A 26,429-nucleotide genomic window follows, 5' to 3' on the forward strand; every position below is an offset into this window, starting at 1 on the left:
CTTATCCAAATCATTGATGTAGATTGTAAATAGCTGAGGCCCAAGCGCTGATTCTTGTGGCACCCCACGCATTACAGCCTCCCAACTTGAAAATGACAAGTTTATTCCTACTCTCTGTTTTCTGTCCGTTAACTAATCCTCAATCCATGCTAGTATATTACCCACAATCCCATCAGCCCTAATTTTGATTAATAACTTCTTGTGTGGCACCTTATCTAATGCCTTCTGAAAATCCAAATACACCACACATCCACTGGTTCCCCCTTATCTATTCTGCTAGTTACAACCTTCAATCTCAAAAAGCTAACAGATCCTTCAAACATGATTTCCCTTTCATAAATCAGTGTTGACTCTGCCCAATCCTATTATTATTTCCTAAGTGCCACGCCCTTAATAATAGGTTTTAGCATTTTCCTTACTACTGATGTCAAGCTAACTGGTCTGTAATTCCCCGTTTTCTCTCTCCCTCCTTTCTTAAATAGTGGGGTTACATTTTCTACCTTCCAATTCGCGGGAACTGTTCTAGAATCTATGGAATTTTGGAAGATGACAATCAAGTGATCCACTGTCTCTATTGCCACCTCTTTCAAAACATACACTATAAAGAATAGGAAAATAATACATTTTAATTACCATTTAATAAAACAATCTATTCTTCAGGTGTCCCAGATGCAACTGGTCATATTGGCACTTGAGACCTGCACCAGCGATTTTTTTTCCTCCTCCCAACACAGGTGGGAATGTCACTGGGAGCCCACTAAAATTATTAAAATTAAGCTAAACCTGTAAAATTTGACAGATTTATCGGCAGGCCAAAGTAGAGTTTATGCTGGGTTTCTGCCAAAGCAGAAAATCCTGTTTTAAGTGCACTAAAAGAATTAGTGACATGATGAACCACCTCTTTGTGAAATGCAAGTTAATCATAGGGTTGGTACCATTGTATTTCCGAGAGATTACTACCATAGTCAACAAGTGAAACCTTGAGAAGACTTTTCTGGCATTTGTCTCATCTGCAAATCAACTTAAATAAATAGACAAAATGGGATAGAGAATTCTTAATTTCATGTATTTTATTATGTTTGAAGAGCATTTACAATTCTTAAAGTCAATGAACCTAAAAACATAAAAATAGAATTTCTTCCAGCTTACAAAAGAAATATATTAGGCAACTTCTGATGTGCGCATTAAAGCCTGGAAATATGTACAAATATGAATATGGCAATAATATAAGTACCATCAGACTTGTTGGTAGCATAATGATTCTCTAAAGTAGTTTGAAAAATTTAATTATTCAAAGCTCACTACTGTTCTTTTCTTTTGTTCATATAAACACCTGATTTATATCATTGTGGTAGTTGTATGGTTACTGATTTGGAACCATTTTTGCTGTATTCTGCACTAAAAGGATATTCCTTTAAACAGTTATAGATGAAATCCAGTTTGTGCAATTGATTTCATTGTCTTCTGTAAAAAGTACAAAGTAAGTTTGTAACAGATACAATAGTTTTGCTTGTTCAGTGAATTGCCTACAAATAAACTGAAAATGAAATTATATTTTTACACCGCAACAATAATAAATATCATACATTAAAGCCCTTTGGACAGTATATTATAGAAGTGTAGAATGAAGCCACAAGATTGTTCATACTTTTGAGAGTTCAATCATAACGATTCTTAATTGAGTTTAATGGGAGAGCATGGCTTCTGAATTGTTTCAGCTGCCTCCATTTGTACATCGTGAAAGAATTCAGTGGAATCATCCCTATAGTATGTAACATGTCATGAACAATTAGCACTCAATGTGCCTGGTGGTCGTATCTGCAGAAACAAGTCTGTATTTTAGATTTCATCATTTTCTTTTTCAGTTGAAATGAAGTCTTCACGTTTTACCCAGATGACTTCCGCTGCATTGTTTTCCACTATACCGTTAGCTCCTGCTGCAGCTTTTTGCTTCATAGCAAATTGTATTTTTGATGGTGATTTTTCCAGTGTTCTGTGCATGGATCGTTTCCCACTCTCACAAAACCCATCTTTTGTGAAGCTCATTGCTTTTAGCTGCTCTTGTAAATCTTTTGACAATGATGAACTTTTCACTGACTGGCAGTACTCGTCATCATCACTTAAAATATCAGTCTCTTTGACATCTTCCTGCTCTTCATACTTACCAAGATCAAATTGCTCCTCCACCCAACGATCAGTGTCATTACAGGCCGCTGGTGACTGCGAAGACTCATTATTTTGACTATGTCCAAACAGATCATCTGCATCAATAGTGAATCTGTTCCTGGATAGTCTCTTTTTGTCGAGACTTCTGCAGGGAACTGAAACTAGTGAGAGGGGCAAAGATACACAGAATTAGATATGGCAACATCTTATCAGGAGCTGAATCAAAATGTGCTAATAATCCAATAGCCAAGTCATATCAACATAATAGTCATCACTATAATCAAATAAACCTAGATTTACTGTTGACAATATTGCTGAATGATCGTTTAACATATTCGCACAACATTCCTTTGTCGGTTATTGTAGCAGCGATGCTAGCCCATTTAAAATAAATGGATTAATAACTGCATTAAAACAGGATCATCACTTTAATCGTTCATTCACTCATATCTCCAACAGTCATTTCTAGACTATTGTTTTTACAAGTGTTAGATATTATGACGATACTGTTTTCAATATATTTTACAAAAAACAATGTGCTGTAATTACTGAGCAGAGAGGGAGAAAGGACAGTAATACACTGCAGTGAAAGTGAGCCATACTGGAGTGACACACACCTAGAACTTCCATGGGGGTATTCCAATCTCCTGCTGTAACTTTGGCAGTAAAAGCTCGGTGAGACGATGTTTAAGGCCACTTACACCATTTCTCCGAGGTTATGGCAAGAGATCGGGGAACCTGGAAATTCTACCCCACAATATTTAGCCATCCAAATTCCATTTACTTTACCTATTACCTGGATCATAGATAAATGCTTAAGGAGGTGTTAAAAAATTAAGTAGCACTGATAACTAACAATGAGAGAGAAGTTCTTGAGAAATCAGAACTCTTGCGATAGATACAAATTGTTACTTATAGATTTATAATTGGGTTTTCACAAAATTATTTGCCAATTTGACTTTTCCCATATGGGGCATATTTCTAATCTCCTCAGCTGTTACATTTCATCATCCATGTTCTCATCTTGTACTTTTACTGCAATCTTTGAACCAATCCACATACACCATTGAATTTAGACATCTACCTCCGCTGTCAAGCTCTGCAATTTGTGTTTTTATCTTGATAAAGATTTTTTTAATATATGGGTAGGAATGTCACAATATATTATTGCGAAACATAAACTGGGACAAAAATATCTTAACTATGAAATCAATATCACAAAAGTCAAGGAACAAAGAAGCATCAGAAAGTATTTTCATAAATATGGAATTACACACCAACACCAGACAGGAACATTTTGGAACATGTTGTAGTGTGAACAATATTTTTGGCAAAGTTCAGAACCCTTAAGAATGCTTACCAGCTCGGTTCACAACTGGCCTTGCTCCTTTCAGTGCACACAGCCGCTTTCCTCCAAAAGGCATGTATTGCTGGGATTGTGGCAAACTTTCAGTTTTTAGAAACTGCCTTCGCTGTTTATCACGTAGTATAGACTGAACGGCCTTGATAAAATCCCGCTTGCTCTCAGGAGTACTAAAAATTTCCAGAAAGGTACAAATGATGGGAAAACAATTTTAAAAAGGTTAAAGTCCTATACACTTGGCAAAGAAATCATGTAACAGTAACAACAGGCTACCTGCTACAGAAGTGAAAGGTTGTCTCTGGTCTTCCTTCTGATTCAGATTTTGTGTGAACAATTTCAAAGACACAGTCAGTCTCTGCATCTACAAACAAAAACACATTAGGCACTGGATTATGAATTGTGACTACTGAAGGCATATAATTATAAGGCAGCCTAGTAATACAAGGAAAAGATCAAAGCAACTTTAAACAGCAATGACAATGAGATTCACTTATCTCAAATCTTGCTTACACACATTAACAATCATTTCTAAGCTTGCTGCTGTGCCTGTGCAATTTTAGCATCCAGCACAGGCTAAATTTGTAAAACAGTTCAAGTTCTTGTGTTCGAAACATGGCAAACCATTTGTTCACAAAAATCAATGATATGCCTTCAAACTACTGAAAGAGAAAAGGATAGGTTATTTATTTCAATTAAAGTTCAGCCTCCTCATTCAACAGGATATTGCTCATCATCCAACTACAGAGGTAGAGGGTGTGGAAAAGTATTTCCAGTCTGTACAGGTCAAGTTGACCTTCTTCCTCCTCCCTATATAAATACAGGCTTACGCTGATGCTTGTCATCAGTTTCTTCCCTGGAGGAAATAGCATGACCAAGACAGCAATTTACCTTTTTTCTAGAGCCTTTAAAATCGTATACCTCCCAGGATGTTTCACAGGGGAGAGATCTCCAAGGGTATGGGTCAGAGAGACAGGTTTTGAGGAGACATTTCAAGGAGGGAGAGAAGTAGCAAGGTGAGCGGTTCAGGGAGGAACTCCAGAGGGTAGGGCCAAAACAGCTGAAGGAATCTGTCACAGATGGTGAAGCAGAGGGATGGGCATGCACAGACAGCCAGAGTTGGAAGCCTGAAGCAGAGCGCTGAGATATAGGTCTGGAGGAGGTTGCAGAGCTAGGGTTGGTTGAGGGATTTGTAAAATAAAGACAAAGATTTTGAACTCGATGGATTGGAGGACAAGGAACCAATAGCCTAATCACAAAAGAAACATACAGGTCAAGTTGCATATATGTCTCCAATCCCCAATGATGAGTGAATTGAGGTGTATTTCATGAAGTATACTGTTGGCTGCAGATTAGTATAATTTTTATGACATGAAATGTCATGCTTATGAGTAACCTTTTTCACCTGGTTCTTTCATCTATAAGCTTTCATGTCTGTAGCAGTTGCATTTTGCAGATTGTGTTTATACATGATTTTAGTACAGTATTAGGAAGTGGTATTAGAAAGAGCAGCAACTGCAATGGGATAAAAGTAGTGAAGATGGGTTTGGTGAGGTAATTTATGGATGTGTCAGAATGTTAATCCAGTTAGGATTGATTATTCCTACCTTTTCAGAAATAATATTTATCTAAGATTATTTAGGTGGGGGTGCACTAAACCAATCTGAGTTTATTCCACTAAACTACAAAAAGAATAATCCTTACAGTACACTGCCACCAGGGGGCGGACTCGGAATTATTTTTCGAAAGGTGTGCAATTTAACATCTGTCTCTGAAACTAATCTGTCTTAATAGCTAAAATTATTGCTGCGCAGTTCAAAACCATCACAAACTCTCGAGGCTGCTACTTTGACACAATTCTTCCTCCTCTCCCCATAGGCCATTAGCTTACACAAATCAAATAACTGGACTTCAGGATCAGGTCAATTAATGGTTTAGACCGCAAGACTGCAGCACTTTTGGTCGCAGAAGCGCTAAGACAGCCTAAAAAATACCCGAAACGTGTCAGCCAAGCAAACCCACGTTTCAACATAAGTAAGGCTTGGGCCAGGCTGTAAAATCTGTCACTCACAGCTGCGATACCAATCATTTAAGTACCAACAGCTTCTGGATTCTCTAAAACATGTACAGTATCATACATAAAAATATATGGTTTTGAAGTATTATTAAAGCAATACTGTATCTGCAAAAGACTTTTGAATACGAAATATTTTGGGCCCAAATTTCTCCAGGAGTTGCTCTGTTTTTTTTTGAGCAACTTGATTTTTCTGGAGTATCTTTTTAGTTGCAATTCTGGCCATTTAATTGGCACCAGTATAAGCGAGTTCATTAGGTTTTTTAAGTTTAGGTTTTTTTTCCCCAAAAGGGGGCGTCCCCAGCCACTTACGCCTGTTTTGGCCATTTAAGCGAGTTTGGCCAGCAAATAGTTGCTCCAAACTAACTTAGGCCAGCGTATTATGGCAGGGGGATGGGAACGAATGCAGGGAGACAGAGGGAAACAAAAAGGAGACAAAAGCAAAAGACAGAAAGGAGATGAGTAAAAGTGGAGGGCAGAGAAACCCAAGGCAAAAAACAAAAAGGGCCACTGAATATATAGGGGCTGCAGGAGGGGTCAAAACTAAAAATCATGGTTTAAAAATTAGTATTAAAACACTCTACCTAAATGCACGCAGCATTCGAAATAAAGTAAATGAGTTGACAGCACAAATCATTACAAATGGGTATGATTTGGTGGCCATTACAGAAACGTGGTTGCAGGGTGGCCAAGACTGGGAATTAAACATACAGGGGTATCTAACGATTCGGAAAGATAGACAAGAAGGGAAAGGAGGTGGGGTAGCTCTGTTAATAAAGGATGATATCAGAGCAGTTGTGAGAGACGGTATTGGTTCTAAGGAACAAAATGTTGAATCATTGTGGGTGGAGATTAGAGATAGTAAGGGGAAAAAGTCACTGGTGGGCTTAGTTTATAGGCCCCCAAATAATAACTTCATGGTGGGGCGCGCAATAATCAAGGGAATAATGGAGGCATGTGAAAAAAGAACGGCAGTAATCATGGGGGATTTTAACCTACATATCGATTGGTCAAATCAAATCGCACGGGGTAGCCTTGAGGAGGAATTCATAGAATGCATATGGGATTGTTTCTTAGAACAGTATGTTACAGAACCTACAAGGGAGCAAACTATCTTAGATCTGGTCCTGTGTAATGAGACAGGAATAATAAACGATCTCCTAGTAAAAGATCCTCTCGGAATGAGTGATCACTATGGTTGAATTTGTAATACAGATTGAGGGTGAGAAAGTAGTGTCTCAAACGAGCGTACTATGCTTAAACAAAGGGGACTACAGTGGGATAAGGGCAGAGTTGGCTAAAGTAAACTGGAAACACAGACTAAACGGTGGCACAATTGAGGAACAGTGGAGGACTTTTAAGGAGCTCTTTCATAGTGCTCAACAAAGATATATTCCAGTGAAAAAGAAGGGCGGTAAGAGAAGGGATAACCAGCCGTGGATAACCAAGGAAATAAAGGAGAGTATCAAATTAAAAACCAATGCGTATAAGGTGGCCAAGGTTAGTGGGAAACTAAAAGATTGGGAAAATTTTAAACAACAGCAAAGAATGACTAAGAAAGCAATAAAGAAAGGAAAGATAGATTACAAGGGTAAACTTGCGCAAAACATAAAAACAGATAGTAAAAGCTTTTTCAGATATATAAAACGGAAAAGAGTGACTAAAGTAAATGTTGGTCCCTTATAAGATGAGAAGGGGGATTTAATAATGGGAAATGTGGAAATGGCTGAGAACTTAAATAATTATTTTGCTTCGGCCTTCACAGTGGAAGACACAAAAACCATGCCAAAAATTGCTGGTCACAGGAATGTGGGAAGGGAGGACCTTGAGACAATCACTATCACTAGGGGGGTAGTGCTGGACAGGCTAATGGGACTCAAGGTAGACAGGTCCCCTGGTCCTGATGAAATGCATCCCAGGGTATTAAAAGAGATGGCGGAAGTTATCGCAGATGCATTCGTTATAATCTACCAAAATTCTCTGGACTCTGGGGAGGTACCAGCGGATTGGAAAGCAGCTAATGTAACGCCTCTGTTTAAAAAAAGGGGGCAGACAAAAGGCAGGTAACTATAGGCCGGTTAGTTTAACATCTGTAGTGGGGAAAATGCTTGAAACTATCATTAAGGAAGAAATAGCGGGACATCTAGATAGGAATAGTGCAATCAAGCAGACGCAACATGGATTCATGAAGGGGAAATCATGTTGAACTAATTTACTGGAATTCTTTGAGGATATAACGAGCATGGTGGATAGAGGTGTACCGATGGATGTGGTGTATTTAGATTTCCAAAAGGCATTCGATAAGGTGCCACACAAAAGGTTACTGCAGAAGACAAAGGTTCGCGGAGTCAGAGGAAATGTATTAGCATGGATAGAAAACTGGCTGGCTAACAGAAAGCAGAGAGTCGGGATAAATGGGTCCTTTTCGGGTTGGAAATCGGTGGTTAGTGGTGTGCCACAGGGATCGGTGCTGGGACCACAACTGTTTACAATAAACATAGATGACCTGGAAGAGGGGACAGAGTGTAGTGTAACAAGATTTGCAGATGACACAAAGATTAGTGGGAAAGCGGGTTGTGTAGAGGACACAGAGAGGCTGCAAAGAGATTTAGATAGGTTAAGCGAATGGGCTAAGGTTTGGCAGATGGAATACAATGTCGGAAAGTGTGAGTTCATCCACCTTGGGGAAAAAAAAAGTAAAAGGGAATATTATTTGAATGGGGAGAAATTACAACATGCTGCGGTGCAGAGGGACCTGGGGGTCCTTGTGCATGAATCCCAAAAAATTAGTTTGCAGGTGCAGCAAGTAATCAGGAAGGCGAATGGAATGTTGGCCTTCATTGCGAGAGGGATGGAGTACAAAAGCAGGGAGGTCCTGCTGCAACTGTATAGGGTATTGGTGAGGCCGCATCTGGAGTACTGCGTGCAGTTTTGGTCACCTTACTTAAGGAAGGATATACTAGCTTTGGAGGGGGTACAGAGACGATTCACTAGGCTGATTCCGGAGATGAGGGGGTTACCTTATGATGATAGATTGAGTAGACTGGGTCTTTACTCGTTGGAGTTCAGAAGGATGAGGGGTGATCTTAGAGAAACATTTAAAATAATGAAAGGGACAGACAAGATAGAGGCAGAGAGGTTGTTTCCACTGGTCGGGGAGACTAGAACTAGGGGGCACAGCCTCAAAATATGGGGGAGCCAATTTAAAACCGAGTTGAGAAGGAATTTCTTCTCCCAGAGGGTTGTGAATCTGTGGAATTCTCTGCCCAAGGAAGCAGTTGAGGCTAGCTCATTGAATGTATTCAAGTCACAGATAGATAGATTTTTAACCAATAAGGGAATTAAGGGTTATGGGGAGCGGGGGGGTAAGTGGAGCTGAGTCCACGGCCAGATCAGCCATGATCTTGTTGAATGGCGGAGCAGGCTCGAGGGGCTAGATGGCCTACTCCTGTTCCTAATTCTTATGTTCTTATGTTCTTATGTTGCCACTTCTGTCCGCACAGAAAAACTTTACCTAGAGTTAAGGAATCGGCGCAAGTAACTACATTTAAAGCACCACCAAGCACCAAACAAAGCACAAAAATAATAAGAATTCAATAAAAAATAAAGAACTGAAGTAAATAATTAAATTAACAAATAAATAACTGAAGTAAATCCTACCTTTAACTAAACTCGGCAGCGGCTGGCCGTGCGGGAGTCCCTTCGGCCTGGGATAGGTGCGGGAGAACGCGGCTGCTGCCCCACCTTTTTGGGCGAAAATGTTTTCCCTTTTTGCCCATTTTTTTTGTTTTTGGTCAGGCTTTAAAAATGGCAGCCTGAAACCTGGCAGAGTCAGGGGGCTTCAGCTCCCTCACGTGAGGGACCACAGATGACTCCATTTAGCCCTGAAAGGAGTTCGGAGATCGGCAGACATGACCGAATTCATCCTTGGGGTCGTAGGTCGTAGGCAGAAAAATATTTTGTCAGCACCAGCCGGCATCTCCAGCACAACATGCACACCGCTGTCCTCAAGACCAACCCGGGCGGGCTAGTACAGGCGGATCGACGGGGGTTGGGTGCATGAGTGCGCTGGAGCCCGGGTTCGGCTCACACCTTTCTGGAGTCCTGATTGAGAGAGCGGGCGAGCGAGCCAGAAAGGCCAGAAGCAGTGGTTGGGCAGCGCTGAGTATCGGAGGATAAAAGCAGGCAGCAGCGACGGCGGCAAGATGTACGGGGACTGACTTGGGCGCATGCTCAGCGGTTGGCAAGTGTGCTAGAGCCAGGCGGGCCACGTGTGGAAGGACACAGAGGTCCAGCGCAACACACGGCACTGCAGAGACTCGTTGGCAAACCGCCACCCAACCAAACGAACGCAAAGCCAGCCCAGCATGGCAAGCGACGTCGCTACACGACAAGCAATCGTCGGTCCAAACCACCAGACTGCAGCCAAAGACGACCAACCTCTCCCCCTCTCTCTCGCCCAGATCAAAACTCAGTCGCGCCAACCTGATCCTTGCAGCCCTCAGCGGCCGGCCTGTGCGGCAGGCCATTCGGCCTGGGATAGGGGTGGGACGCGTTCTGCAGGCATCATCATCACAATCATGGGAAGGAGCTACTGCGCATGCACGCAACTGCCGGCACAGTTTTTGGCGCAGGGCTGTAGCTCCGCCCCCCCATTCCACAAGGAGCACCGCGCCAGGACCCGGGGCACACAGCAGATCGGCCAGAATCTTGAGTAAGTTTTTCGGCGCCGTTTCCAGCGCACAAAGTTGCCGCATCTTGGGAGTGCGCGCCGAAAAAAGGGGTTGGGGAAATTTGGGCCCTTTATTCCCAATCTATATAACTTTTAAAAATGCCTGTAGATATATTGCACTTTCTAGGAAATTAATGATGAAAACAGTTATCTTCTACTGTCCTTGGCCAATGTTAATGATTCCCTCAATATTGTCGCAACCTATTGCTAATGTTGCAAGATAAGTTATTTGGAAAGTATAGTCGTGCTTGGAGCTTGGATAGTTGGAATTCCTGTCTTAAGCCTTTCTCCCGTTCCTGATATTTGCAACATTGTTTGATATATTTGGTACTGATATGACTGACTACATTGCAAAACTTAACTAAATCATTTTGGTGTCACTGATTGAAGCTACAAACTACCAAGGGTAAACCATGTTTTTCATGGGTACAAATATTGTGCAACATCTATTTCCCTGCTGTTGAAGTTCTCAGGTACATTTTACCTTTGCATTATTTCACATCCCAACTCCTCCTCTAAGTAGCATGCAGCAAAAGGGTCACTATGTAGCTTCATGATAATCCACATGAAAACCAATTATGAAACTACATGATGCATTGTTTCACTCATTAAATATTTAAAATCAGGAAAGGGAATAAGAAAAAAGAAAACCCTGCATAATATCCTCACTGGGAAGAATAATAATAGTAATCAAAGGAATAGGTTTTATTATAAAATCAAACAAATTATAATTTACAGCTGTACTCCATCAGTCGAATAATAAACATGTTCTCCTTCTCCACTGCCCCAATAAATATAAATTCAGATTGGGTGCAGCATAGTTAATAGCATTGGCTAGATTACTGCCCTATGAATTATGGGAAAACTATTTGATTGTTTCATCATCAGGTGTAATTGATACAAAATAATATGAAACATACATTTGACAACAATACGATATCACAAGGTGAACATCTGGTCAGTGTTATTTTAACACTAGCATTTATACATTAAACATAAATGATAATGTTAATTGGAAAATCTAGGTCTCAATGTACAATTAGAAAATTGCATGCTAAACATTATACACTTCACTACAAGGGGTTACAGAGTTCATTCAAACATATTCACGTTTATGTGACACTGCATGTAAGCTTTTAAAAGCCATAAATGCAGATATCTAAGTGAAAAGATTAAAAAAGTAGTCACATCATAAATATGAGAATATGTCCACACATCCAGATCAATGTTATATTCTTTAATCTGGGAAATGTATATGCCTTTGATTCTCTATGCAAACACATTGAGAAGTTAAGTCTAATAAACGACAACATGCTTATGCCATAAGCAAATAACATGCATGTGACAAAATATAAATATTTTAAGCTTTCTCATGATATTGGCTTCTTCAATTCTGTCCTTATACACAAGAGGTTTTAAAACCAGATTCATTCAGAAATCATGTCTCACTTTAACTGGGCACAATATTGCAATTCTGCTCAGTTGTCCTGCGAGCAATCTGTTTCAGGGAGGAGCCAAAACATTCAATTCAAATACAAATGTGCTGTATGATTTGTTCAGACATGTGTCGAATTGTCATCTTTTTAAAATGTAACAGACATTTGTTTAAACAACTACAGGTACTTGGTTCTAGTTATTGTTTGGGAATATTTAATAGTTTCAGGCTTCGGCCGATAAGTGGCAAGTAACATTCGCACCACAGAAGTGCCAGGCAATTACTATCTCCAACAAGCGAGAGTCTAACCACCACCCCTTGACATTCAACAGCATTACCATCGCTGAATCCCTCAACATCAACATCCTGGGGGGTCACCATTGACCAGAAACTTAACCCGTCACATAAATACTGTGGCAACAAGAGTGGATCAGAGGCTGGGTGTTCTACGACGAGTGTCTCACCTCCTGACTCCCCAAAGCCTTTCCACCATCTGTAAGGCACAAGTCAGGAGTGTGATGGAATACTCTACTCTTGCCTGGATGAGTGCAGCTCCAACAACACTCAAGAAGCTCGACACCATTCAAGACCAAGCGGCCCATCCACCACCTTAAACATTCACTCCCTCCACCACTGGCGCACCGTGACTGCAGTGTGTACCATCTACAAAATGCACTGCAGCAACTCGCCAAGGCTTCTTCGACAGCACGTCCCAAACCCGTGATCTCTACCACCTAGAAGGACAAGGGCAGCAGGCACATGGGAACACCACCACCTCCAAAGTTCCACACCATCCTGACTTGGAAATATATCGTCGTTTCTTCATCGTCGCTGGGTCAAAATCCTGGAACTCCCTCCCTAACAGGGTGTACCTTCATCACAAGGACTGCAGCAGTTCACAAAGGCAGCTCACCACCACCTTCTCAAGGGAAATTAGGGATGGGCAATAAATACTGGCCTTGCCAGCGACGTCCACATCCCAGGAATGTATTTTTTTTAAATGTTGCACTTTTCAAATCAATGAGTTTGAAATTAAGCCTTCGAAGAGAAGTTGTGTGGCTGGAACATCTGAACAGAATATGGTAAGTCAGATATCATCTATAATTGGTGAGGAAAGGATCAAGAAAACAGCTACATAAAAAAGTAAATGTATTCATAATTTTAGTACAAGAGTTTATGGGGGCCTTAAAAATCGAATGGCCGCCGCTTTGGGGTCAACAGGCCGACCCGACCTAAATTCAGGTCAGGGATTTTTCGGTCTGGCCCCCATCCCACCCAAGTACTTGCACCGCCAATTAAAACAATTTAAAAAAAAAATACTTACCCATCGATTTTCATCTGAATCCGTCGATCCCATGGCAGGCGTCCCTGGCAGGTTTTTCTGCCGGTGCATCATCTCCGCATGTTCGAAACCCTCCCTCCTGGTGGCCCAGTGGCCAAAGTTAAAAAATGATAGAATCTCTCCCCTTTAACGGAGAGGAGAGCGTGGTGACGCACATGTTCTATAATGTCACCACGACTCCACCGCTGTCAGCCTGGCTTTGGATCTAAGGCCCAGCCCCATTATAATCCATTTCCTGTATGACTTTGAAAAAATTTCAAAGTCCTGAAAATAGATCTACTTACCATACCAGGAGTTCCAGCAGTAAGTACCACTCCAAAACTCATGGGTGCGCCAGCTTTATGGTGCACTTGGATTTTGGCCCCATGAATTTTTAACAAGGAGCTCATAACAATCACTATAAATGTGTCATTTTCTGATTATTCGCTTGTTCATTTACTGTTTAATAAGTCTGATGGTGTTTAATGTCTATCAGGAGGTATAGTGTTAGGCTGCTGCTTTCAAAGCAGCTATTAAATGGCTTATTTTTCCTTTCAAAAGCAAGAACAATAGAACCAGTAGATGAAGTAAGTTTAACTAGTTCTCTGTTTATTATCATGGGGGCCTTAAACTATTGTTATCTACCTCTCAAGGCAGGTGAAACACTCTAGAGGATGTAGAGAGTGACGACTCCATTATGAGAATATCTATAATATGAAAGCCAAAACTATTTGGAGCAAAAAAAAGGTAGTCTTAAGGAATTGAATTATTTAATGCTTTCACTTTCTTTAGTGGATTTTCTTGCCCTTGATACACACAACACACATCTAAGTCCATGTTAAATTTGTTCATCTGGGAAGCTGTATCTCGGCAACGCATCTCTACAAATGCATCTTTAATGCGACCAAGAGGTGAATTATGTAGGGATGAATAGATTCCCCTTAATGGTTTTCTTCTCGGTCATTTTATCACTATAGTCTAGTTGAAAACTAATAAAACTTACCTAACTTGGGGCACCCGATCTTAAATGACAACCACAACTGATATTCAAATATTGGTTCGCACCACAATGGTCCAGCACTCTACTGTTACAGATTAAAGTTGCTATTGTAGAGACCCATTTTATCCATTTTGTTGTGTATGTATTAACATAAAATTCTACGTCCATACCTGTGGTGGTAACTGATCGAATCTGCAAGGCCTGAGTGGGAATCATATAACGAAATCTGAATGGATCCCGGTCATCTGAGATAGATACCCTCTGAGAAATGTTTCCCTATTGGAAAGGGAAAATATTACATTTTATGTTGCAATTTTACTACAAGCAAGTGATATTAGAAAAGCAAATGTGGTTAATTAAATTATTTTTAATAACTGCTCCAAGTGACGATTTATATAATAGATGCTGAAGTAAAAGTTAGTGACTAGCTGAAATCGAGCAAGTTAACAGAAACACAGACTTGCATGAAAAGATTCTCATAACTATATTCACAACTTCTTAGTTTAAAATAAATTTTTTTTTTTAAAAGAAAGCAGGCAAGTGTGGCTAATAACTATAAAATTTCTCATTTTACACATCCAGTTGTTCCAGCTTTATGTCATTCTGGTCTTTTCTTCTCTTAAGATCACAATTTGTAACACTTTTCATCATGAAATATTACTCAGCATGTCTTGTGCTGCAGTTATACTGAATGTCATGCATCTACATGTGTCACACTGATGGGAGACATGCAGTATTACCCTGCCAACTTGCATCAATTTGGACTTTTTCTAGCAGTGTAATAACCAACAGGAAAATATTTCAGAAATATTCCCTCTCAAATTATGTTAGAACCAGTGTCAATTAAACGCCTTTCCCCTCCCCATTAGTAACGTAGACCCATTACTGAAAAGATGGTTTTGGTTTTGCAGGTGCAGATGAAGTACCGTCTTCAGAACATCAACCAATGAAGATTGGGTTGTTCCTCATACTCTCCTTTGAGGTAAAAATCATTTGCCTACACAACTGGAACACACATATGCATAGATCTCTTAAGGAATAAAAGCCTGAGTTTGGAACCCCATCAAAATTTTGTTTGATTTGTAATTGGATGTTGTGTTTGTAATGTGCATCTTTTTTCAGAAAAAATAGCAACTTAAAAACATCTATTAACAAACTTCATATTGTGTACCGAGATTATATACAGATCCTAATGTAGAAGCTTGTACGATCAGAAAAATAATCCTTGTTCAAGACACAATTTGCAATTTTTAAATGAACTGTTATTTTAATTTTACAATTTGGCAGCTCATTTCACACACAACTTGGTTTACACTGCTGATATATGTTGAACTTTTGTGTGGATTATTTCGCTGATTCATGTCCAGATTTACATGATTACTAAACCACATATTTAATGCCAATACCAACTGTGTAACAATTATTCTTGACATCAGAAAGTGCAGAAATCCTTTTCAAAACAGTCACTAAACTGACGTTTTGTTAATGTAACTAATCAAGTCTTATCCCTTGCAAGAGGACTCAAGATATTTAAAATATAATTAAGAAAAATAGTCTCCATAAATCACTTGCTGGGATCATTTGACAGGCTACTTGACAGGCAATGATTGCAGACTTGAAACTACTTCATTTTAGCTTACAACTACGAGTATCTTGAAAAAGTATATTTCTATTTGGGGAACGTTTTTGTTCTGTGAAATAACCCTAGACTCAATCGATATTGAATATAATTCAGCACGTTTTTTTGCCATTTCAAGCCCCGTTCTTCACAACCAAAATTAAAATGCTTTTATTTAAATTATTTTAATTTTAAAAGTTTTTAGTTATTAAATGTTTTAAAAATAAAATGCTGTACCTCAAAATTAAAGTGTGTATTGTAATTTTAGGATAGAAAACTTACCAGTTTCCTTTTCTGCTTGAAACCATCTTTATACACAAGAACAATTGCAGTTTTGAACACTAAAAACAAAGTAAATTAAATATCACTGTAGGAAGAGATGCAGCACTCCAAAACTTTATACATTTAAATTCTTTGCCTGCAGTTACTCTGACAATTTTGCATTAATGCAAAGTGGTTTTGATTGTACATCCATGTAAAATTGGCAAACTGAGCATATTTGTAATGGTTGGAGCTTCTTGACTGATTGTGGCCATCGTAGTTGTCATGACATTTTCCCGCCACTTGCTGGTGTTTTCCGATTGGACAGCCAGAGACCGGCAGAAAGACAGAGGGCAAAGAGAAAGAGAAAGCAGGGACCTGCCTCCATTTTAGCTAGAACTATCTGTAACTTTTGTAAATTAGAAACTAATCTGTAATAGCAACCTTCCCAGAAGTACAGTTATGTAAGTAACTTCCCCTCCTTATCCAATCGTTCTGGAATTATTGTATTTTAACTTTGATGTACAGCAAGAGATAAATAACTTCTCTTTATTGCTGGTTTTATTCGATTGTTACTGTTGTATTACGAATTCTAGATCTGTCTTTTATTCTTTAATAAATGTAGTGTGAAACTGTTGATAAAGGATTTGGATTCTGAAGCTCTGACCTTTAGCCATATTTCTTGGTGTAGTTTTGAACCCAGAGGGTTGTGAATCTGTGGAATTCTCTGCCCAAGGAAGCAGTTGAGGCTAGCTCATTGAATGTATTCAAATCACAGATAGATAGATTTTTAACCCATAAGGGAATTAAGGGTTATGGGGAGCAGGCGGGTAAGTGGAGCTGAGTCCACGGCCAGATCAGCCATGATCTTGTTGAATGGCGGAGCAGGCTCGAGGGGCTAGATGGCCTACTCCTGTTCTTAATTCTTATGTTCTTATTATGTTCTTATGAAGCTAGCTGGAGAATCAGAATTGTCGCTCGCCGTTCGCTACACTCTGACAGAAACCAGTACAATATTACTGAACTTACTAGATTCATGAGGGGTCAGACCCCTTTCACAAGGCTATTTCACACTGGTCTGAGTTCCCAAAGAACACAGTACGAATCTAGCCATATGGAATTTATACTGAATTGCATTTCTAAGCACAATAAATCTTTAAACTGCAACTTACCAAAAGCTGCCAACTCAGGGTCTTTTTTACACTTCCCAAAGGATGCAGGAGGATTGAGCCAAGTAACCGTAGAATGGAGAAGAAGATCTCCCATTGAAAGATCCACAACCTGTAAATAAAGGTGACATCCTAAATAATATATATACATATATAGACAAATCTTACAAAGGGTTGTGATTCAGCTTTCTGGAATGATTTTGCAACCTCATTAGTTTTCTATAATTTTAAATTAGAAACTGCATTTAATTACATATTCAGAAAGTAGGGCAATTAAACCTGTGATTATTGTTACAGATGCCTTAAATTTACTTCTTGCCTGAGCTAACATTAAACAGTGTGGTCAGATATTTACCCATTAGTATTTTTTGGGGGGAACTTTTCCAAAGATGGTACACACACACACTAAAATTTACAAAGGTCCAGAATTTGCTGAAAAAATAATGGCGTCTGAACGACGTACGCTGTTATTAATGCGAAATTGGGCAACAACCTGAGCGAGGAAGAGAATTATGAATCACCACAAGTTGCTGGCTGATTCATGCCACTCCGCCGTTAGCTTCACGAAAATGGCATCTCGCCCTTAAACTCACCGTGATTTTCATGAAGTTGCTGCATTTGCACATTAATTGCCCATTAAACTAGTCACAGAAAGTTAAGTCCAGTAATTAATAGTATAAGTACCATTTTAACAACGTGATACTTGTTCATGACTGCCAATAAACCTCTTTCCCAGAAAGTGAACAATAAGTGTGGAATGTTATTCCTTGAAGTAGTAAATTGTTGAAGATTTTAAAAATATAAAATCTTTTAAAAATCTCTTGCTTTTCCTTTCTGCCTCTTTCTCTCTCACTCTAATCTTTCTTTCCCTCTATTTCTCTTTCTGTACCAGATTTAACATTGAATTCACCCACTCTAATCTAACCTCCTTCTCAATCCATCCTTTGTTTATTTTTCAATCCTTAAATCTCATAGGTTAAAGGGATAAACTTCCTGTTGTTCACCATGGTCCCAGACACCAGATTGCTGTCAGTTATCAGCTCACACTTCCAGCAACTTTGTGGGCAAAAAATGTTTCAGCTGAAGAGTGCAAGAACAAGTCTAACTAACGGGCTCGTTGTGAGATGCCCCACTCCAGCAAATTTTGGGCCAGTCATCACTATGTTTATCCACCAGCCTGCTCTCTTTATTCCTCTGTGAAGCACTTTGAGATGTTTTGTACCTAAAGGTGCTATATAATTGCAAGCTGTTGTTGTTTCTGTGCGGAGGATGGAAGAGCAAGTAAAAATGATGAGCCGAAACTAGGGGCCATGGAGACTCCAGCTGCATCAAAAGTGCGGTTTTGGAATTACCAGGCCAGACAAACATTTTTTATAAAGGAGTATTCAGAAAACAGAGGGACTAGCCTTAAACGTGTGTATTTTTGTACAGTCCCATTTTTGATGCCATTATCGAAAAGTTAGTGAAAATCTGTTTTGACAAGTGTGTAGTCCAAATTTGGCTTCAGAATTTTCAGTAATAATGAACATCTCAATTAATTTCAATCAATTAAAGTATAGTAATGGTTTACCTTCAAGCTTTGACCAGTTAGGCAAAGTTCAACTCACTATCAGTGATGTAGGTGAAGCAAAGTGACAAATTTCCATTTTCAAATTAAAAATTTGTTTCGATTAAGTTTTTCAGTTATTTGTCAGATGGTACTTTTTTATATTTTGTTCGGCTTCCCAACTTGTCTATTTTTCTACTAAATAATCTTTTAAAAATATGTGCAGCTTTATAACATTGCAAGACATGAGGGACATTTGATTGCATTTCCCCCTCATAACGGGGAATTAAGCTTTTGCCCCTTTACACGACTCCAGCCTCTCATAAATACATCAGTTTTAGGAGATTTTGCACATGATAGTAGTGCAAATATCACTCTCATCACGAATTTTCCCAGGAAGGCTTTATGACTATGACTCCTGGAATATACTAAGGTCAGTGTGGCCCACTTCAATGTCAACATCAAGTTAATAAAATTAAATATCGCAGGAATTTTTAACAAGAATCAAACCCATACTTTGTAAAAGATAACAAATTACACCATCTGATTGATTATAATAAATGTTATAAAATGAAAAATCTGACTGTTACATGTGTCTACAACTGCTCAACAGGAACTATGGGCTCAATTTTCCCCAAGGCCAGAGTTACGCCTGTTTTTCTAGGCCATAAATGCGGCAGAAATATCTTGCCAAAGTTTCCCCGATGTATAATTCGAATTTGGCGAGCCACACCCAGGTTGAGGAGGGGAAGGAGAGCTCCATAGTGCTCTCCTGAGATGCAAGATCTAACAGATGTGATTGAGATGGTATCATTGAGTGCGGAGAGCATTGACCTGATCATTCCTGGACACCATCAGTGGGATGAGTGATGAGGTAAGCGGGACTGTCGGGAGAAGTAACAATACTTTCCACGAGAAATGGGAACGATATCCGGGACCACCAGTGAGGGAATAGTGGCCATGAGGGAGGGAATGTCAGAGGTAGTGCAAATCACGTCACTGGCCATGAGGGAGGGAATGTTGCAGGTTGTTGAGACACTGTCAGGGCGCATGAGGGACGGCATATTGGAGTTAGCTGCCGCAATAAGGGAACACGCCCAGACCCCGCGTTCATTGACAGAATCAACTGCCACCCCCATTCCAAGCCCCACACCAGCCTCTGAAGAGCCCAAAGCCGGGCCCTCCAACTTGCCTCCTGGGCCCTCCAACTTGCCGCCTGGCCCTGACGCCCCCCACCCTCAAGAGGTGCGCACTACCAGAGATGTTAGAAAGAATAAGCTTGGTATCAAGCCCAGAAACACTGCACCACCGCCTGTGGGCAGGAGTGGTAGAATGTCCAAGACCAAGCGCAGCGGGCGGTCTTAGAATAAGGGGGAGGAGAAATGGGTGCAGCCTTTCTTTGCTGTTGTTGTTGTTATTATTGTTGTAACTGTTCTCAAATTAAATGTTTTTTGCAAGTTATATAAATTTACAAGTTTATAAGTGATCTTAAAATTTTTAAATGATCTTAAAGAGTGAAAGTAAAGCTAAATTATTGTAAAAACATGAGAAAACTTCTGAAATCCAACAAATTTACACTTCTACAGGTTAAAAAAAAGTTGAACTTTATTATTGATTTTGACAGTGCTCTGGACTCCCTCCAAAATCTTCGATTTAAAAACAATGTCGTCTTTCAGCGCAGATTTGTGAATGTGCGCTGGTTTTCTTAACTCACCCAGAAGGTTTTTCGGGAGTGGCCAGATACACCGACCTGAGAGAAAAAAATGTTGGCCAAACTGCGAACAAGTGAAAAAACCGATGCAGACACGACGTAAAAAAAAAACTGACCTAGAAAAGTCGTAACTAAGTCAGTTACGCCGGCGCAGATCGCAGGGGGAAACTTTGAAAAATATAAATACGCCAGAAAAAACGGCGCGCGCCAAAAATGACCGGGGAAAATTGAGCCCATTAACTTTAACTATTCCAATTAAGTCTTAGTTTATTCATTTTAACGTATCTAAAGAAAAATGATCACAGAAGTACTTGTATTAAGGCATTATTAAACTACTTTGTTAATTCAGGAGCAGGTCACTTTCAGCTGGCAATGGCATAAGGTATGAGGAGACCCAAAAAATGAGGGGGGGGTGGTGGGGGGAAGAAAACACCTCGATAAAAAAAGTGTCAACATGGCGGTACAGATACCAGTTGTGGAGAAGTTCACAGGTGGCAGTTTCTTCTAACATCTCAACCAAATAAGGTAGGAGGAAGGAGGCCGAGCTTATGTCATTTGGAGCACTGGTAAGGAATGAAATTGTATACAAACTGTTCATGTATTCCAGCAAATTAAATAGAATATTCCCTTACCTCTTTCTTCTCTCCAGTTTGCTCAGCTATAAGCTGGTCAAACACAGCACCATATTCTTCATGTAATTTCTGCATTTCATTTATGTGGCTTGCTACTTTATTCATGGCTTTCATTGCCACTGAAAATATTAAAATAAAGGATTTTAGGTGTGTTTCACAAAACGATTTGCGCACATATATTTTTTTTAAAACAAGTATCATGCACAAGAAACACTGCATTTATTTTTAAAGACCTTATAAACCTTCTTGGCTGACAATAATTGAATTGAATTCCCAGAATACATTGTGCCTTTTGTAATACCTGGATAATAAAAACGCGAGGGATTCGTCAATGGCTCAGTGGGCACACACACATTGTGGTGTGGTACACAGGCCAGGAAGATTGCAGATTCCATTCCTGACCCCTACGGAGTTGGTCCATTTCAACTGGATCGGGATAGGATGCTACAACTGGTCTCGGTATCCCAGGCTTGGATGCAGAACAATAATTAAAAAGAAAACCCGCTTCCGATCATTATTGTTGTCTCTTACAGGAATGAGAATGATTTCAGGTGAAGACGGGGACAAGCTTAGTTCTATGCCTAGCCTACTGACAAGTCAAACCTGGATTTTGTGTGTTCTACCCTGATTTCTGGGCAGTACTTGGGCAGGCACAGTGTGAAATGAGTGCAGATCCGTTACGCTAGATGTCTGCCCATTATGCGCTCATCCCATTTTCTGGCTTCATTTCTGGTCGACGATGAAAGCACCAGCCCTAAACCGGGTGTGCACATTCATTTAAGATTGCAATGATTTGGCCACACATCTGATCATGCCCGTTTCTATTGTACTCAGTGATAATCTTGCCTGTAAAATGTTGGATGACCAGGGTTGTTAGGTGCTGCAATAAAGGCAGAATTTAAAAGCCTAGCAGGTATTTGTACAGATTTATAGAACGCTTATTTCAGGCAAGTTTTCCAAGACTCAAGCTGAGCATTGGTATAGTCAAGTCAAGAACAGCTATGGCACTGGTATCTACACGGCAATTTGGAAGATTGCCCAACTATGACCTATCCTCAAAAAAACAATGGTTGTGGTTGTCACGGTCATCACAGCCCCAGGATATCACTGTACGGATGGAACGGGCTCCACCTGAACCAGGATGGGTCCCGTGTCCAAGCGGAAAGGTAAATAGGGAGATGGCAAATGCTTTAAACTAGTAAGATGGGGGGAGGGGTCCACAAGAATCATAACCAGCCTAAATATAAACAAAACAAGAAAATAGAACATAGGATAGAATAAAGGAAGGGAGAATATTGATGGCAAGGGAATAAATAGAGATATCGAACAAGAGTCTAAAAGATGCTAAACATAAAGTGAGAGGAAATCCTGTTAAAAATGAGTTAAACTGTCTGTACAGCAATGCACAAAGTGTCCGTAATAAAACAAGGAAACTGGAGGCAATCATGCGTTGCGAGGAACCAGACATAGTCGGGATTATTGAGACATGGCTACAGAAAAATCAGGACTGGGGATTAAACATTGCAGGGTAAACATATTTAGAAAAGATTGAGGGAGAAAAAGGAGAGGTGGAGTAGCTGTAATTATTAGGGATTAACAAAAAGTGACGCAGCTATCAGCAAGATAAAAATACATTCCAAATGGATAGAGATAAAAGATAACAAAAGGATCAATCACACCAATAGGTGTAGTCTACAGATCACCCAATAGTGGAAGGGAGGTGGAGGAAGAAATATGCAGACAAATTAGGGATATGAGTAAAAAAACAGAATAATAATCATAAGGGATTTCAGAAGTAGTAGGTAAAGGGGATAAAGAATGGAGTTCCTACAATGTGTACAGGACTCCTTTCTAACCCAATATATGTAAAAAGCTCAACAAGGGAGGATTTGTTATTGGATCTAGTAATGGGGAATGAATCAGAGGAGGTAAGAGAAGTAAAAGTAGGGGAACATCGAGGCAATAGTGACCATATTACACTTTATGATAACTGAGAAGGACACAAGTATTATGAAAACTAGGGTAATAGATTGGAGAAAAGCTGATTTTGAGGGGTTGAGAATAGAACTTGGAAAAATAAAATGGACAACACTAGTTCCAAAAACAATGTAGAACAGCAATGGGAGACATTTAAAATGGTATTCAACAGAGTGCAGGAACAATATATTCCACTAAAAGGAAAGAATAAACTGAACGCTAATGAGACTCCATGGATGAATAAAGCCATAAGGGAACAATTGAGGTGAAGGAAAGAGGCATACATCAAATACATAGACAGCAGGGGAGTGCATGATAAGGGAGAATATAAAAAGATTGGGAGAGAAGTCAAAAAAACAATTAGGAAGGCAAAGAGTAACTCTGAAATTAACTTATCAAGGAACATAAAACAAAATAGTAAAATATTTTACAGGCAAAATATTTTAACAAGAAGATTGGGATGGGAATAGGGCCATTAAGGGATAGACAGGATAATAGCACAGCTAACTGCCGACAGAACATCGGCCGTCTCAATTTCTCTGCTCCCCTCACTCACTCCAACCTACCTCCCTCTGAACTTGCAGCACTCCGCTCGCTCAGATCCAACCCCCAATCTTGTCATCAAACCTACTGACAAGGGTGGTGCTGTTGTTGTTTGGCAAACGGACCTCTACCTTGCAGAGGCTGATCGCCAATTCTCTGACACCTCCTTCTACCTCCCCCTGGACCATGACCCCACTACTGAACATCAAGCCATAATTTCCCAGACCGTCACTGACCTCATCTCCTCTGGAGATCTTCCCTCCACAGCCATCAATCTCATAGTTCTCCAACCCCGCAGAGCCCGCTTCTACCTCCTTCCCAAGATCCACAAACAGGACTGCCCCGGTAGACCCATCGTTTCAGCCTGTTCTTGCTCCACAGAACTTATTGCTTTCTATCTCTACACTATTTTTTCTCCCCTTGTCCATTCTCTTCCCACCTACATCCGCATCTCTTCTGACGCCCTCTGTCACTTTAACAGTTTCCCGACTCCAACCTTCTCCTTTTCACCAAGGACGCCCAATCCCTCTACACTACCATCCCTCACCAGGATGGCCTGAGGGCGCTACGCTTCTTCCTCGAGCAGAGGTCCAACCAGTCCCCATCCACCACCACCCTCCTCCGCCTGGCTGAACTTGTTCTCAGCTTGAACAACTTCTCTTTTAACTCCACTCACTTCATAGAATCAGACATTTACAGCACGGGAAGGAAGCCATTTCGGCTCATCGTGTCCATGCCGGCCAAGAGGCTATCCAGCCTAATCCCACTTTCCAGCTATAGGTCCATAACCCTGCAGGTTACGACACTTCAGATGCACATCCAAGTACTTTCTAAATGTGGTGAGGCTCTACCACCCTTTCAGGCAGTGAGTTCCAGATGACCTACAACCCTCTGCATGAAGAAATTTCCCCTCAAATCCCCTCTAAACCTCATACCAAAAACTTTAAATTTATGCCCCCTGGTTGTTGACCCCTCTGCAAAGGGAAATAGGCCCTTTCTATCCACTATATCTAGGCCCCTCAATTTTATATACCTCAATGAGGTCTCCCCTCAGCCTTCTCTGTTCCAAAGAAAACAAACCCAGCCGATCTAATCTGTCCTCATAGCTTAAGATTCTCCACTCCTGGCAACATCCTCGTAAATCTCCTCTGTACCCTGCCCAGTGCATTCACATCTTTCCTGTAATGTGGTGACCAGAACTGCATGCAGTACTCCAGCTGTGGCCTAACCAGTGTTTTATACAGTTCAAGCATAAACCCCCTGCTCTTGTATTCTATGCCTCGGCTAATAAAGGCAAGCTTTCCGTATGTCTTCTTAAACCACCTTATCTACCTAGCCTGCTACTTTCAGGGATCTGTGGACATGCACTCCAAGGTCCCTTTGTTCCTCTACACTTCAGTATCCTACCATTTAATGTGTATTCCCTTTCCTTGTTAGCTCTCACAAAATGCATTTCCTCACACTTCTTTGGATTAAATTCCATTTGCCACTGTTCTGCCCACCTGCCCAGTTGATTGATATCTTCCTGCAGTCAGTCCACAGCTTTCTTCTTCATCAACCACCACACAGCTGATTTTAGTATCTGCAAACTTCTTAATCATACCCCCTACATTCAAGACTCGATCATTGATGTATATCACAAAAAGCAAGGGACCTAGTACTGAGCCCTGCGGAACCCCACTGAAAACATCCATCCAGTCGCAAAAACACCCATCAACCATTACCCTTTGCTTCCTGCCTCCGAGCCAATTTTGGATCCAACCTGCCACTTTGCCCTGGATTCCATGGGCTTTTACTTTTGTGACCAGTCTGCCATGTGGGACCTTATCAAAAGCTTTGCTAAAATCCATAAACACTACCTCTTATGCTTTTGCCTTCTTCGACCCTCCTGGTTACGTCCTCGAAAAATTCAATCAAGTTGGTCAGACACGACTTTCCCTTAACAAATCCGTGCTGACTGTCCTTGATTAATTTGTGTCTTTCTAAGTGAAGATTTATCTTGTCCTTCAGGATTTTTTCCAATAATTTTCCCACCACTGAGGTTAGGCTGACTGGCCTGTAATTACTCGGACTATCCCTTTCTCCCTTCTTAAACAAAGGTGCCACATTAGCAGTCCTCCAGTCCTCCAGCACCACACCTGAAGCCAGAGAGGATTGAAAAATGGTCAAAGCCTCTGCTATTTCCTCTTTTGCTTCACGTAGCAGCCTGGGATATATTTCATCCGTGCCTGTGGATTTATCCACTTTCAAAGCTGCTAAACCCCTTAATACTTCCTCTCTCACTATGTTTACTTCGTCTAATATTTCACACCACTTCTCCTCGATAGTAGAGTCTGCATCGCCCCTCTCTTTTGTGAAAACAGATGTAAAGTATTCATTAAGAACCATACCCACATCTTCCGTCTCCACACACAAATTACCCTCATGGTCTCTAATATGCCCTACCCTTTCTTTAGTTATCCTCTTGCTCTTAATATATTTATAAAACATCTTTGGGTTTTCCTTGATTTTACTTGCCAAGAATGTTTTATGCTCTCTCTTTGTTTTCCTAATATCCTTTTTAATTTCACCCCTGGACTTTCTATACTCCTCCAGAGATTCTGCAGTATTTAGCCCTCAATATCTGTCATAAGCCTCCCTTTTTTTCTTTATCCTACCCTGTATGTCCCTCGACATCCAGGGGGTTCCAGATTTGTTAGTCCCTCCCTTTTTCTTTAAGGGCACATATTTGGCCTGAACCCTACGGATCTCCTCCTTGAATGCCTCCCACTATTCTGACACTGATTTACCTTCAAGTAGCTGTTTCCAGTCCACTATGGCTAAATCACATCTCAGCTTAGCAAAGTTGGCTTTTCCCCAATTTAGAACTTTTATTCCTGGTCTA

At 40.4% G+C, this 26,429-nt stretch overlaps 1 protein-coding gene across 2 annotated transcripts in view; it reads right to left on the bottom strand.

Annotated features, from left to right (window-relative positions):
* Positions 1-1,111: 1,111 nt before the first annotated feature.
* Positions 1,112-26,429, bottom strand: part of LOC139276003 (rho guanine nucleotide exchange factor TIAM1-like) — a 421,871-nt gene continuing 396,553 nt past the window's right edge. For both annotated transcript variants that reach the window (XM_070893321.1, XM_070893322.1), the window contains 7 exons: positions 21,026-21,144; positions 17,140-17,248; positions 15,989-16,047; positions 14,259-14,364; positions 3,803-3,890; positions 3,527-3,699; positions 1,112-2,327 (listed from right to left, as the gene is read on the bottom strand). In XM_070893321.1, the coding sequence (XP_070749422.1) occupies positions 1,840-2,327; positions 3,527-3,699; positions 3,803-3,890; positions 14,259-14,364; positions 15,989-16,047; positions 17,140-17,248; positions 21,026-21,144 (1,142 nt within the window). In that variant the 3' untranslated portion in view covers positions 1,112-1,839. The remainder of the gene's footprint in view (positions 2,328-3,526; positions 3,700-3,802; positions 3,891-14,258; positions 14,365-15,988; positions 16,048-17,139; positions 17,249-21,025; positions 21,145-26,429) is intronic.

Source organism: Pristiophorus japonicus, chromosome 11 (assembly GCF_044704955.1).
Source record: "Pristiophorus japonicus isolate sPriJap1 chromosome 11, sPriJap1.hap1, whole genome shotgun sequence".
Taxonomy (NCBI): Eukaryota; Metazoa; Chordata; class Chondrichthyes; family Pristiophoridae; genus Pristiophorus; species Pristiophorus japonicus.